This window comes from Drosophila subpulchrella, chromosome 2R (genome assembly GCF_014743375.2).
Source record: "Drosophila subpulchrella strain 33 F10 #4 breed RU33 chromosome 2R, RU_Dsub_v1.1 Primary Assembly, whole genome shotgun sequence".
NCBI lineage: Eukaryota > Metazoa > Arthropoda > Insecta > Diptera > Drosophilidae > Drosophila > Drosophila subpulchrella.
In genome coordinates, this window is record NC_050611.1 from 16,688,558 (window position 1) to 16,700,199 (window position 11,642).

Genomic DNA, 11,642 nt, shown 5'->3' on the forward strand with positions numbered 1-11,642 from the left:
TCTAAGCTAAGTATTTCTATATCACGTTCTTTCTTTGACATATGTAATCCTATGTTCTCTAGTATAGTATAATATGGCAAAACATATTTCTTCAAGTCACATTTTTAAATGCAAAATAAACTTTGTGGATTCAATAATCTCTAATATTAAATATCACACGATTTTTCATAGATCCTAACGAATAGTGCTTTCAATCACTTGGGCTTCCAACTGCCTTACCTAACAGCTAAGCCCCTGAAATATAGTACAATTTCCCCAGCAAGTACTTTTCAAGTGAAAGTGTAGCTGAAGAAAAATGCAAATGACTCTTGATTCCGGTGAAGCGCAAATGGCGTCGAAATTGAAAATCAAGATGACTTCTTCTAGGAGACTCTTACGGAGGGGGAACTCCAGTAGAATGGGCAGAGAGGCGTCATGAATACAGAGACCCACGCAAATAGCAAATACAGGTGCCATTCAGGTGCGTACGCATGTGTTTGTCTCAGACATTTCGATTACTTTTTGAGTGGTTCCACTAAGGTTTCTCTGCTTGGGCCCCCCAAATTGCTGCATCCGCAAACTTTGGGGTCTCATGAAATATGTAGACCAGTAAAATCGGTGAGCAGAAGGGGGCGTGGCACACAAAAGGCAGCGCAAATTACTGAAATATGCATGCGACTCGCCATGCCCATTATCGTGGGCTTCCTTTTCCCGGAGAAGTATCGGGTCCATTGAGGCTACGTGCCGGGAATGTCCAAGAGATTGCCCGCCGGACACTCATTCCGGGCAGTCAATGGCATTGGAATTGGACCCATCGCCTCCGCTACTCTACACATTTGCGGTTTTTCAAACTGCACGCATTTGATTGCGTTATTGAAATTGACTGGACCGGTGGCTTCATTACTATATAGCAATGTCGAGGGGCGTTGGCGAGGAATTCAATTATAAATGCCTGCAGATTCCAGGTTGCCTTGGCTTATGAATATAAATCTGCTGGCTGTGTGGCAGCTTCAACTTAATTGCCGTTGGCCTAGGTGGTGGGTCGGGGATGAGGCATTTTAGTAATTATTTACTTGATGATGTCGCCTCGGGCAAAGTTAAATTAAATGAGGATTATGTGTGCTTTTTAATTAACTCAGGCGGTTATATGATTTGGCTTTTCCTCGGTGCCCTAGGGTCTAAATCACCGTAGTTGAAGTGGGCTTTCTCCCGAAACATGTATTTTCAACTTTGAGTCGAAGCAAGCAAAATCGTATATATTATTAATTCCTATATTTAAATAACCGTTACAAGCAACCAGTGAACCGGTTAAGAAGTTATCGATAGAACCTCTGCCAATAGCCCGTAATCGATCGAATAACCGTTTCACTGCTTTGGTAGCCCTGGTAGCGAACAGCTGTTACAATCGTTAATTAGTAGGTAAAAATTGCGTGTTTTAAAAAACCAAAATATTCAAATATTATCCAACAAAATGGCCCTGCGACGCTGTCATCTGAATCCTAAGAAAACGCTCTTCCTGCTGTGCGATATTCAGGAGAAATTCCGACCGGCCATGCCGCTTTTCGACAACATGATCAAGAACGTCGACAAACTTGTGGGTTGAACTTTGATTTTGATACTGATCTCTTATCTATAGCCCCTGATACTAACCCTAATCCGATTTCAGACCAAGGCGGGCAAGGCTCTCGATGTTCCACTGATTGTCACCGAGCACTATCCGGAAAAACTGGGCAAAACCGTGGCCCAACTGGATGTGAGCCATGCAAAGCTGGTCTCCGGAAAAACCCTGTTCAGCATGGTTACGCCGGAAGTCAAGGCCGTGATCAAGGATATCTTCAGTGACAAGCCCGAGGATGTGGTGTTATATGGGCTGGAGGTGGGTTACGGTCCTTAAAACTAGGCTATTTTTAAAATATAAAAAAAATGTTGCATGTTCAAGTTATACTCCCCAAAGTTCTAATTTCAATGGATTCCTATTCCTATTTTCTGGAACTTGTAATTTTAGTTATAACTGCTTCATGGTTCATAAATCATAAAAAATCCTTTTTTTTTTTTTTAATTGTTTTTATTAAAACCATTACCGTACTTCTTAATAGTTCAATAATTAAATATCTCTTCTTTTCAGTCCCACATTTGCGTGGAGCAAACCGCCATCGATCTCCTGGAGCAGAACATCAACGTGTACATAGTGGCGGACTGCTGCTCCTCCAGGCTGAACCAGGATCGGGACTTGGCCCTGGAACGCCTGCGCCAAGCGGGCTGTGTGATCACCACCAGCGAGAGCGTTATCTTCGACTTGGTTCGGGACAAGAACAACCCCAAGTTCGATGTGGTCCGGAAACTGGTGAATCAGCCCTCGGTGGACATGGAACTCACGCGCAATGGGAACGGATTGCCAGTGGGCAGTGCCAAGCTGTGAGGGGAAAGGGGATACCAACCCATTTATTTGTCTGTTTGTGATGATGCCAATTGCATTTATATAACCATCATGCAGAAAAGTGTTTTTCAAGGATGAGCGGGAAAGCGGGAAATGGGCCAAATGGGAGCAGCACCCATTTAAGTTGTCATTTCCGTAACATATTCCAATGGCCCCGCACAATGGGCGAGTCCATATTTGAATTTGCCATTTAACAATAGCCTCGAATGGCCTCCCATCCGGCGAGCTCCCCTGCCCACTGGCCCATTTCCGCCGGGGTCCTTATTATGCCGATGACAATGCGTATTTTATGTACAGCCGCCACCCTCCATTGATTATAAAGCTGAGTGTTGCGTCGTAACCTTTTATTTGTACAACACGGAGGGGCAGGAGGAAATCGGTGACGCACTGGCTGGAATATGACCCCACCAAGGGCTCAGTGGACTGACAGCTGGATGAGAATGCAATACCTGGAGATGAACGGAGTTCATATGACCATTGATGAAAGATAACATCTTAAGGATTGCTCCTCTACATAGAATGTTAGCACCTTAATGATTGCTCCGACTTCTTAGGAGCTGATAATAAACCTTTGAGCAACTGAAGGTCTCAAATACCCCATATACGAACATGAATTCATGGATCAAAATCCAACCAAACAGCCATTTTTTAAATATGTGTATTATACAGTCAAATTCACGCGATCACTCCTCGACCTTCGGATGAAAGCCGGTTGCATCTGCGATGTATGTCACCCGGATCTGCTTGCCATCTTCGCCGGGAAGAAAGTATTCGCCCTGTATGCCGTTCACATTGCCTTGAGCCTTGATCTGGATGCCATTGCTAACAGAGGCTTCGTACTGGAACTGCCCAGCTCCGTCCAGGTTTTGGCGGTTCTCCGACTTGAGGAGCTGTGCCTGGAAGTCCTCCTCACTACAGTTGGCTAAAACCACCAGCAGGGCAAAGATAAGAGTCTGTGGTTGAAGTTGGGTCAATTAATATATCCATAGGTTCGATTTTATTCCGACTGAACTCACGTATTTCAGCATTTTAGAGCAGCTACTTGAAGTGAGACAATGGCCAGCGGCCTTTTATACTACGTCAAAGTTGCCCAGCCCACTAAACGGGTTTCAATCGCATCTGCTAATGACTGAGATTAACCAGACAGCCATGAATATCAAATTTGCGACGGCTCTATAGCGTCTGCTTCTGGCATTAGCCGGCCAGCCTCCCCCAACTAATTAATTGTGCTTTGGTTAACCCATTTCGGAACTACAAGAACATTTAATCAACCATTCAATTCTCCTTGCTCATGGCTTTTGCTCTTATTTCATGGGCAGGCTTGGAGTCCCAATCCTTGTACCTTATCTCTGGATTGCCCAGAATCTTAGCCACCCCATTCAGGTAGTTTGGTCTATTGTAGCCAGAATTCTCTACAGCTTCGTTGCTTTTCTTATCCAAGATATGGGCTGGTATTATAGATGCTTCGCTGGAATTGGGAGCATCTGGAGCTTCATTTGTCAAAAGGGATATTCCCTGATTACGCTTGCTGTTGAACTTCTCCAGATATTTCTTGGCCCCCAAACGGGCAGAGGATTTCAGAGCATTCATGTCCCAGGACACACCCAGTTTCGATTGAATCTCCTCAGAGGCCGCCTGGTCGTTGGTGGAGAACAGTGTCTGAAACATCCTCTTCAGTTCAAGATCCTTGGGATCGTGAAGGGAACGGGCAGACCTTTCATCCAATTTTCCATGTGCATTTACTTTGTTTTTGGCCTCTACCTCCCTTTTGGATTCCTTGTTGAGCTGAAGTAATTCGTTTATTGATAGTTCTGGGCCTGAATTCGCTTGCAGCTGCTGAAAATCCAGTTCGGGAGCGATTTGCAGCTCCTTCGGCAGGTAGCCTCGACCCTTCAGGTAAACAAGTGGCGACTGCCAGTTGTCGATGAGGTCCTTCACAATGGTGTCCACGGAGTTCTCGTACTTTACAACTTTTAAATTACGCTCAGCTGCGACAATATAAAATAGAAAACTGTATACAATTAAGAAAATCATTTTTGAAGCTTGGTTTTTTTTAATTCAAATTGAGAGCCTGCTATCGATGACTTCGTGGAACGGTATAACTATCGATAGCCCCACTGACAGCTAAAAGTCAGCATCCCTGGTTACAAATCAGCTGTTGTTGTGGGCAAAGCAAACGTAAATTTTAATTTCAATTGCAGTTTATCCTTTATTACAAAGCCCCTTGCAGGTCCTTGGTAGATCGCACGGGACAGCAACTCTATAATGGTCATCACCAACAACACAACACTGCCCGAGGAGTCGGAGCTCGATGTACAGGAGCTGAATCTTTCGTCGGCGGCTCTGCGGGCGGGCTCCTTCCATTTGGGCAAGCAATGCGAGCAGGCCAATAATGTAAGTACCTCGGGATTCAGGGGGAACCCACCTGGTTGTAATATCCAGCTGAAAAGCAGCTCCAAAAGGAGTTGGCCTCCGAGGAGACGCCAAAATCCGGTCTCTTCAGTTATATAACCTAACCTCAAAACGCAGTGCCTCCGTTTGTTTACGTTTTTGTTTGCCGTGTATTTTCAGGAGTTTATGCTCTGCCGGCAGGAACTGGATGATCCCAGGGCCTGCCTGGCGGAGGGCAAGGCGGTCACCAGCTGCGCCCTGGACTTCTTCCGCAAGGTGAAGAAGACCTGCCATGAGGAATTCATGCAGTACGCCACCTGCCTGGACAAGAGCAGCGGAACCATGGCCTTCTCACAGTAAGCGACTCCTCAAGCTCAAAGATTACAGGGATTATAACGCCAGTTAATCCCCTCTTCCAGATGCCGCAAGACGCAGGGAGTGTTCGACAAGTGCATCAAGGATAACTTTGACTGGGATCGTCCCTCCTACGGCTACTTCTCCCGGGCCAAGGTGCGTTCCCAACAAGCATTCTCTTGAGCAAGTCATAACCCTCCTGTTTCCAGGTCATCAAGTCAGCTCGCGAAGCTCCCAAGAAGGAGGAGAAGATCTCCTATCCCGATGCCACCCCCGGTCTGCCCGAGGACTACCCCAAGCCGCCAGCCAAGTACGGCTCCCGCTTCCACTGGCTGGAATAGACGGCTGCTAGCGCCTAGTGAAATTTGAAAGCGTTCATCTTAACATAAAACTCTTGGTTCCATTAGTACTCAAATGTATTTATTTCATCGTATCTTCTTCCTCGACACAGTCTGCTTAATCTTGGCCATAATGTCCAGGTACTGGTTGTTCAGGCAGCATCCGCAGTAGCTCACGGGGAAGCATGCGGAGCCCTCGATGCGGCGATGCAGCGGCATATTCTGGTAGAACACCCACGAGATGTTCTCCTCGCCCAGCACCAGCATGATCTTGTCGAAGCGACAGCCCTGCACCTGGAACAGCTCCACGTCGCCGGTGATGATGCGCCACTCTGCGTAGCGTATGTTGACATCGGGGGGCAGCTTGGAGCGCTCCCTCATCATCACGTGCTCGAACCAATCGCGCACTTGGATGATCGATCCGGTGGGAGGATGCTTTCTGATCTGATAGCTGATACGCGGGTAAAGCGGATGACTGCGCGAGGGATTGCTAATGAGTTTCTGGACAGTTTTAAAATGTATTCATTACTTACATGTACGGCACATAGGCCAGGCGAACTAGGACGAATTCAACTTTCTCTCGGGGTGCCATCTTGGAGATATATTGTGTTTAGGGCGAACGATGCGCTTCACAGGCACTGCTAGGCAATACTGAAGAGATTGGTCCAGGGCGTCGACTATATATGCCCGAATTGGCAGGTAGAAACGTAGCTTAAGCAGATGTTCAGTCAGTAATCCCAAGAAAAGTCCCAGTTTACGTGACAGATACCTGCATTGGTTTTCTCATTTACAGTTTTATTGCTAAAGTGACATTTCTTAGCCTAGACAAGGGAACTTTACTCCGTGTACCATTTGGTCCGCTTAGGTTTCTTAATTTTACCTCCCGTGACCCCGCCGCCTCCTTGATTTCCACTAATCATGTTCTTGTACTTATCAATTAGGGGTCGCAGTTCATCCTTTTCCTTTTTGCGTCCCTGCTTGGGTCGGTTGTTTGCCTTGCGCTCTGCCAGGTGGGACTCCCGTATCTTCTTGTTCTTCTGCTTGCGCTTCTCGGTCTTCACCTTTTTCAAATGTTCCTTGGCCTGCTCGACAATCTTCTTCTTGGAGCGCATCTTCAGCGAAGTGCCCGGCTTGGCCGCCGTGCCAACGTAGTCGCCCTGCACATCGCTAAGTTGCTTCTTTTCCGTGGCCTTGCCCTCGGCTTTGGCTGCTCGCGATGCCTCCAGTTTCTGGATGTGTTTCTGCAGCTTCGCCTTGTTGTCTGTCTGCGGAGCCAGGGGTTTGGCCTTCTGGCCATTGCGCTTTTGCTGCCGTCGCTCCTTGCGCTGCTGCTGCTTGTCCTTGTAGGTGGGATTGTTTAGCTTGGAGCGCTCTGTGCGCTTCTCTTTGATTTTATGCACAGCCCGATCCTCTATACTGAAGGCGACAATAGGGCGCTAAAAGGAGTTGAAATTGTTGTTATTAATTCGGATTAATTGCTAAGAAACTTCTTACACTCTGTGTTCCAAAGATGTTGGGATTGTTGTTTAACTTCCGCAGGGCTGTCAGTGCCCTCTGATGCGTGTCGAAGGATAGGAAACCAAAACCCTTGGACTTGCCGTCGGGATGCTCGGGGGTAACCTTGTGTTCCCTCATCACCCGGCATTCGTGGGGCCGGAAGCCAGTGTAGGTCTGAGCCATTTGTTTCAGTTTCTCGTTGTCGTAGTTCAGGGGCAGATTGTGGATGGACAGGCGATTACGGGAAACAAACCTAGGATGTTAATAATTTAATTACAAACAAGTCTCCAAAAATGTATAACTATCTTACCGGTTCAAGTTCTTGAGCACCTGCGTCTTTACCTGCTCCAGTTCGTGGCGCTTGGCCATATCTGAAGCTGAAACGCCATCGGATGCCTTCGCTCCAGCCATGATAAGACCTTCCCTGGCCAAATACAGGTTCCGCGAGTCCTTGGAGTCATCTTTTTTGTTTTCCTGCGTCTGCTTCGACTTCATCTCCTCTCGACTCAGGGCGGGATGGGGATCCAGGACTTCGTCCATTAGCTTGAATTCCGTGCCAGCTTGCAGGCACAGATCGGCAGACTCCTTGGCCTTAAACTTAACAAAAGCTGTTCCCTTCGAGTGTCCAGAAACCGCCTGGCGATTGATGATGGCGTAGTTGACCAAGCCAAACTTGCGGCACACCTTTCGCAAATCCGCATCCTCGGCGTCGAAGGGCACATTCTTGATGAAGACCGTGCAGCCCTGCTGGACGTCGTTGGAAATTGTCTTTTCCTTTTTGACATTTTCGATATTAAGTTTCGATTTCAGTTCGTCTTTGTCCTCCTTTTGGTCTTCATCGTCGTCCTCGTCCTCGTCCTCAGATTCAGATTCTCCCTCTTCCTTTTCATCTTCATGGGATTCCGCATCAGAATCCTCACCGGAATCGGCCTCATCCTCTCCAGCTTCTTCGTCGCTTTCCTCCTTGACTTCCTTCGCGTCGACGTCGCCATCTTCCTCCTTCACCTCCACTTTTGGCTTCTTTTCGTCCGGCTCCTCCTTGGGGTGTTTGGAAGCGTACTCATCCTTACCCAGAGCCCAGTCTACAAAGATCTTCCGACCGAGCAGCTCCTTGCCGTTGGAGTGGAGGATCGCCTTGGTGGCCTGGTTAATGGTCTCGTATTGCACGAAGGCGCAGCCCACCAGCTTGCCGTCGCCTCGCTTCAGGATGTGCACGTCCTCCAGCGTGCCCCACTGCCCAAAGTGCTCCCGCATCGAATCCTCCGTGGACTTGTAGCTAATGTTGCGCACAATGAGTCGCGCCCGCTTTTTCTGGCGGCGTTCCTTCTCCTCCTTCAGCCGCTGGGTGTTGAACGGGTTCCGGCGCTTCCGGGCGCCGGTTTCTGGCGGGGATTCGGCTTCTTCATCCTTTAATGGCTTCATTTTCTTTAATTCCATGCTCGCGCACGTGGAATTTGTTTTGAAATTTAATTAGGGGTGGTATGAACAGGCAAGACTTGCCATTCGATAGTCGTGCGTGATTAGCTTGACCAGCACGATAAAATAATGATTCCATTCTTTCAGCTCCTTTAACGATGTGCAAGCTTATTATAAAGAATTATTACTGTGTGTATATTAAAATTTTACGGCAATCCAATCAAATTGCAATGAACGGCATTCCGACGTGTCCTTTTTTTTAACAGTGTACGCTCTGAATACCTCACCTACCCATCTCTAACGCGCGCATTTCGATAACTTCGATAACAAATTACAGATAGTTTTTTAAATAAAACATTTATTTTTAACAATTTACAATATAAACTTAAAATCTAAGATTCTTGTTTGGTCGCAAACAATTGATGAAACTCCGATGGAGTTTTAAAGTAGTCTACCAGCAGCATGGAGGAGCGGCTGCCCAGTTTGTACATAATGTGGCTCCAGGGATTTAAAAAGTTTTTGTATTCAGCTATTTGACCCCTTTCGAAATAGTGTTTCACGGTTCCCAGCGGGAGTTGAGAGCCATAGACAGCCACATATCTAAAAAAAAAAGAGTTATTATAAGTAAAATAATGATAAACATATGTAAATCCAACTAACTTTTCGGAACTCTTGTAGATTCTCAAGGGATATTTCGCCACAAAGGCACGTATCGCCAGATTGATGAGCACAAATCCGGTGAGGAAGTAGTAGAGATCGGATTCCTGGGACACCAGTATGGCTATGTCCATTTTCTGAACCATATTTACAATGTTCATGGTCGTGGCCCAGTGATAGGCGGCCACCAGGCCCAGAATCGAGGTGGTGGCGGTGGATATGTTCTTTGTCCAGGTGACATAGCTCTCGATGGGGGCGCGGTATATGAGTTTGTAGTTATCCGGAAGCCTATCGCCGGTCAGGAGTCTTCTTTCCACTTCCCCGGAGCCCACATTTCGCCACTTGCAGAGCGGGCTACCTGTGCTGAATGGAAGGGGAGTGGTCTATTAGCTAAGTTCCTTTAGGTATAACCCGATAATTACTCACTGCAACCCCTGGTATTTTGTTAAAGCCACCAGAGGCCTTAAATTCACCAATTTAACATTTCGTAAGAGAGCCGCACACATTTTCGCTTGTTATTGTGTTGTTATCGCCAAGACAGTCTGGCAACCCAGTCAGCTGTGCGCGCGAGAGTTGCCGGATCGCGCGGTCGCAGTAGCTCCGAATTTAGCGTCAGTTTTCCAGGGGGATTTGAGCCCCACTCCGCCCCCAACCATTCAGTAGGTAAACAACACAGCCGTAGAACAGTCTTTTCCAGTTTCCACATCCTTAGCTAGGAACACGTTCTGTAGGCCGGGTATCGTTTATATTTTTGATAACTTACAGCATGGATTCGAAACGCGCGGCCCTTGATACGGGCGACGGTCCGGTCGCGAAACGCAGTGACATTGGTAGCTCCTCCCGGGAGTCGTCTCCTGGCGACGGCAACCAGATCTCTCTGGCCAAGCATGCGGCCCCGTTCACGGGCAACGGATGCAGTGCCTCGCTGGAGTCCTACTTGTACGATACGACTCCTGCGGGCAGCCAACTGCTGTCGTGGAGCGCTGCCGCAGATGGGCCAACTTCTGATAACGACGCGGAGCTGGAGAAGATCATACGCGCCAACAGGAAACGTAAGCTGTCATTGATTGACATGTGTCAGAAAGCTAGATCCTAATGCTCATCTATTGTAATTGCAATCCTCTTTAGCTGACCCCGCCAAGATGTCCCGCAGGGAGCTGGCCAAGCAACGCCGTGAGCACACTCTGAAGGCTCTCGCCCTGGAACGCGAGCTGACCAGCAAGCCGGGCCAGTCAGCCGCCTCCGTGGTGCTGCTCATCCGCTTTCCCGATCCCGAGATCACTGGTCCCATGCTGGCCAGCCTGTCCAAGGAGATTCGCGACGTGGTCTTGCCCTCCAGTGTGGCGCCGCGCTATTGCCTGGTGCACCTAAGGCCCGGCGCAGATGTGGAGGCCACCATTCACGACATCAACAAGGCGCGCTTCGGCACCGGTTACCTTCGGGCGGAGGTCAAGCCCTTCTCCGATGAGGAGCAGGCCGAGTTCATTGATCCCTGCTCGCTGTACGTGAGCAATATACCCTTCAACATGACCACCTCGGCCATCAAGGCCTACTTTGCCAGCGCCATGCGCGTGGATATCGGGGTGCTGAAGCGCGAGAAGCGCGCTCGCTACGCCTTCGTGCGCTACGCCAGTCCTGAGCAGACCATGGAAGCGTTCAAGGAGCTAATCGAATCTCCGCTGAATAGCCGCATTCTCACAGTACGCTACCGCCGCCTTCGAAAGCGCTCCGGCATGCCCATGGTGCAGTGCACCAGCTCATTCCAGACGATCCCCTCGCCCAGTGGCGACGACGACAACGCCGACTGCAAGCTCATTTCCCCACCGCCCGTGGAGTCGATCGTGATCAGCGACAGCGACAACTGCTCCGACTCCAGTGGCAACGGCAAGAGCGGCAGCAAACGTAAGACCAAGATAAGCAAGCAGGAGAAGGAGATTCAAAAGCTCAAGCGCCAGATGGCCGAGTATGGCGCCATCATAAAGAACTTACAAGTCGGACAATCGTGCCTAGGAAGTGAGGATTTCCGTTTTAGTTTGTGAAGATCGTACAAGATAATCCTTTTCCATTTGCAGCTTCATTTATACCTGATCTAACACCCAAAACAGAGCCGTGCGTGAATCCATCAGCTTGTTTACTGGGATCCAATGCGGTCCCCCTAATGCGCGACATTAAGCAGGAGTGTGCCTACTTAGGAATCCCCGATAATAGCAGCTCCGAGATCATACCGGCTAGCAAGCCGAGCGCGCAACCACTAGATGACAGCCCGAAGAAATCGAAAAGTATATAACTAGTTAATTAGGTGTCCTTCGCCCCTCACATACCTCCTCGTATCTTACTTAGCAACCTGTTTTGGCCGGATGTTTTCAGGTCCCTTCAGACGACGCAAGAGTGCCAAGCAGACAGCTGACAAGTATGAGGCCTTAGGGGCCTCGCCCGAGAAGGACGCCAGGCTCGAGGAGCTCTACGCTCAGCTGGAATGCGATCCTGATCCTTAAACTGTCATGCTAAGGTCTACCAAATTACTCGTCGCAGGCGATCCTGAGAATAATAATTTAGTTTATTTTTTATTGGAT

General features: G+C 48.5%; 8 protein-coding genes across 11 annotated transcripts; 3 read left to right on the forward strand and 5 right to left on the reverse strand.

Annotated features, from left to right (window-relative positions):
• Positions 1-1,362: 1,362 nt before the first annotated feature.
• Positions 1,363-2,477, forward strand: LOC119550397 (isochorismatase domain-containing protein 1). The gene is made up of 3 exons (XM_037859048.1): positions 1,363-1,573; positions 1,646-1,855; positions 2,105-2,477. The coding sequence occupies exons 1-3, from the start codon at positions 1,451-1,453 to the stop codon at positions 2,396-2,398; spliced, it is 627 nt and encodes a 208-aa protein (XP_037714976.1). The 5' UTR covers positions 1,363-1,450; the 3' UTR covers positions 2,399-2,477.
• A 583-nt stretch (positions 2,478-3,060) lies between these two features.
• LOC119550400 (pupal cuticle protein Edg-78E) lies at positions 3,061-3,524 on the reverse strand. Its single transcript, XM_037859051.1, has 2 exons — positions 3,433-3,524; positions 3,061-3,369 (listed from the first exon to the last, which is right to left on the reverse strand). Exons 1-2 carry the CDS (start codon positions 3,442-3,444, stop codon positions 3,100-3,102), a joined length of 282 nt encoding a protein of 93 aa, XP_037714979.1. The 5' UTR covers positions 3,445-3,524; the 3' UTR covers positions 3,061-3,099.
• A 127-nt stretch (positions 3,525-3,651) lies between these two features.
• Positions 3,652-4,523, reverse strand: LOC119550396. Its single transcript, XM_037859046.1, has one exon. The coding sequence runs from the start codon at positions 4,448-4,450 to the stop codon at positions 3,692-3,694; it is 759 nt and encodes a 252-aa protein (XP_037714974.1). The 5' UTR covers positions 4,451-4,523; the 3' UTR covers positions 3,652-3,691.
• A 7-nt stretch (positions 4,524-4,530) lies between these two features.
• LOC119550398 (NADH dehydrogenase [ubiquinone] 1 alpha subcomplex subunit 8) lies at positions 4,531-5,570 on the forward strand. Its single transcript, XM_037859049.1, has 5 exons — positions 4,531-4,594; positions 4,647-4,810; positions 4,988-5,163; positions 5,227-5,317; positions 5,371-5,570. The coding sequence occupies exons 2-5, from the start codon at positions 4,682-4,684 to the stop codon at positions 5,500-5,502; spliced, it is 528 nt and encodes a 175-aa protein (XP_037714977.1). The 5' UTR covers positions 4,531-4,594; positions 4,647-4,681; the 3' UTR covers positions 5,503-5,570.
• Positions 5,571-5,586: 16 nt separating this feature from the next.
• On the reverse strand, positions 5,587-6,181 carry LOC119550399. The gene is made up of 2 exons (XM_037859050.1): positions 6,033-6,181; positions 5,587-5,974 (listed from the first exon to the last, which is right to left on the reverse strand). The coding sequence occupies exons 1-2, from the start codon at positions 6,089-6,091 to the stop codon at positions 5,587-5,589; spliced, it is 447 nt and encodes a 148-aa protein (XP_037714978.1). The 5' UTR covers positions 6,092-6,181.
• Positions 6,182-6,252: 71 nt separating this feature from the next.
• LOC119550395 (RNA-binding protein 28) lies at positions 6,253-8,465 on the reverse strand. Its single transcript, XM_037859045.1, has 3 exons — positions 7,307-8,465; positions 6,994-7,249; positions 6,253-6,935 (listed from the first exon to the last, which is right to left on the reverse strand). Exons 1-3 carry the CDS (start codon positions 8,431-8,433, stop codon positions 6,336-6,338), a joined length of 1,983 nt encoding a protein of 660 aa, XP_037714973.1. The 5' UTR covers positions 8,434-8,465; the 3' UTR covers positions 6,253-6,335.
• Positions 8,466-8,750: 285 nt separating this feature from the next.
• LOC119549233 lies at positions 8,751-9,650 on the reverse strand. Of its 2 annotated transcripts, none has more exons than XM_037857123.1 (3): positions 9,496-9,650; positions 9,073-9,432; positions 8,751-9,012 (listed from the first exon to the last, which is right to left on the reverse strand). In XM_037857123.1, the coding sequence occupies exons 1-3, from the start codon at positions 9,573-9,575 to the stop codon at positions 8,805-8,807; spliced, it is 648 nt and encodes a 215-aa protein (XP_037713051.1). In that variant the 5' UTR covers positions 9,576-9,650; the 3' UTR covers positions 8,751-8,804. The 2 variants fall into 2 exon arrangements, with proteins under 2 accessions (XP_037713051.1, XP_037713052.1); XM_037857124.1 differs by having other exon boundaries at positions 9,073-9,427; positions 9,496-9,618.
• A 1-nt stretch (position 9,651) lies between these two features.
• Positions 9,652-11,641, forward strand: LOC119549232 (protein painting of fourth). 3 transcript variants are annotated; one of them, XM_037857121.1, is made up of 5 exons: positions 9,652-9,732; positions 9,835-10,121; positions 10,198-11,082; positions 11,142-11,348; positions 11,410-11,641. In XM_037857121.1, exons 2-5 carry the CDS (start codon positions 9,836-9,838, stop codon positions 11,562-11,564), a joined length of 1,533 nt encoding a protein of 510 aa, XP_037713049.1. In that variant the 5' UTR covers positions 9,652-9,732; position 9,835; the 3' UTR covers positions 11,565-11,641. The 3 variants fall into 3 exon arrangements, with proteins under 3 accessions (XP_037713049.1, XP_037713048.1, XP_037713050.1); XM_037857120.1 differs by lacking the exon at positions 9,652-9,732 and having other exon boundaries at positions 9,735-10,121; XM_037857122.1 differs by lacking the exon at positions 9,652-9,732 and having other exon boundaries at positions 9,735-10,121; positions 11,437-11,641.
• The last annotated feature ends 1 nt before the right edge of the window (position 11,642 follows it).

Excerpts from the sequence above, each read along its gene's own strand:
- LOC119550397 (XM_037859048.1), top strand. The coding sequence starts at position 1,451 with ATGGCCCTGCGACGCTGTCATCTGAATCCTAAGAAAACGCTCTTCCTG. Across the intron at positions 1,574-1,645 it reads TCAAGAACGTCGACAAACTT|ACCAAGGCGGGCAAGGCTCT; the intron begins GTGGGTTGAACT and ends ATCCGATTTCAG. Across the intron at positions 1,856-2,104 it reads TGGTGTTATATGGGCTGGAG|TCCCACATTTGCGTGGAGCA; the intron begins GTGGGTTACGGT and ends TCTTCTTTTCAG.
- LOC119550396 (XM_037859046.1), bottom strand. The coding sequence starts at position 4,450 with ATGATTTTCTTAATTGTATACAGTTTTCTATTTTATATTGTCGCAGCT.
- LOC119550398 (XM_037859049.1), top strand. The coding sequence starts at position 4,682 with ATGGTCATCACCAACAACACAACACTGCCCGAGGAGTCGGAGCTCGAT. Across the intron at positions 4,811-4,987 it reads AATGCGAGCAGGCCAATAAT|GAGTTTATGCTCTGCCGGCA; the intron begins GTAAGTACCTCG and ends GTGTATTTTCAG. Across the intron at positions 5,318-5,370 it reads GCTACTTCTCCCGGGCCAAG|GTCATCAAGTCAGCTCGCGA; the intron begins GTGCGTTCCCAA and ends TCCTGTTTCCAG.
- LOC119550399 (XM_037859050.1), bottom strand. The coding sequence starts at position 6,091 with ATGGCACCCCGAGAGAAAGTTGAATTCGTCCTAGTTCGCCTGGCCTAT. Across the intron at positions 5,975-6,032 it reads CTGGCCTATGTGCCGTACAT|TCATCCGCTTTACCCGCGTA; the intron begins GTAAGTAATGAA and ends TCCCTCGCGCAG.
- LOC119550395 (XM_037859045.1), bottom strand. The coding sequence starts at position 8,433 with ATGGAATTAAAGAAAATGAAGCCATTAAAGGATGAAGAAGCCGAATCC. Across the intron at positions 7,250-7,306 it reads GTGCTCAAGAACTTGAACCG|GTTTGTTTCCCGTAATCGCC; the intron begins GTAAGATAGTTA and ends TTAACATCCTAG. Across the intron at positions 6,936-6,993 it reads ACATCTTTGGAACACAGAGT|CGCCCTATTGTCGCCTTCAG; the intron begins GTAAGAAGTTTC and ends AACTCCTTTTAG.
- LOC119549233 (XM_037857123.1), bottom strand. The coding sequence starts at position 9,575 with ATGTGTGCGGCTCTCTTACGAAATGTTAAATTGGTGAATTTAAGGCCT. Across the intron at positions 9,433-9,495 it reads ACAAAATACCAGGGGTTGCA|CACAGGTAGCCCGCTCTGCA; the intron begins GTGAGTAATTAT and ends CCTTCCATTCAG. Across the intron at positions 9,013-9,072 it reads ATCTACAAGAGTTCCGAAAA|ATATGTGGCTGTCTATGGCT; the intron begins GTTAGTTGGATT and ends TTTTTTTTTTAG.
- LOC119549232 (XM_037857121.1), top strand. The coding sequence starts at position 9,836 with ATGGATTCGAAACGCGCGGCCCTTGATACGGGCGACGGTCCGGTCGCG. Across the intron at positions 10,122-10,197 it reads CATACGCGCCAACAGGAAAC|CTGACCCCGCCAAGATGTCC; the intron begins GTAAGCTGTCAT and ends AATCCTCTTTAG. Across the intron at positions 11,083-11,141 it reads CGGACAATCGTGCCTAGGAA|CTTCATTTATACCTGATCTA; the intron begins GTGAGGATTTCC and ends TTCCATTTGCAG.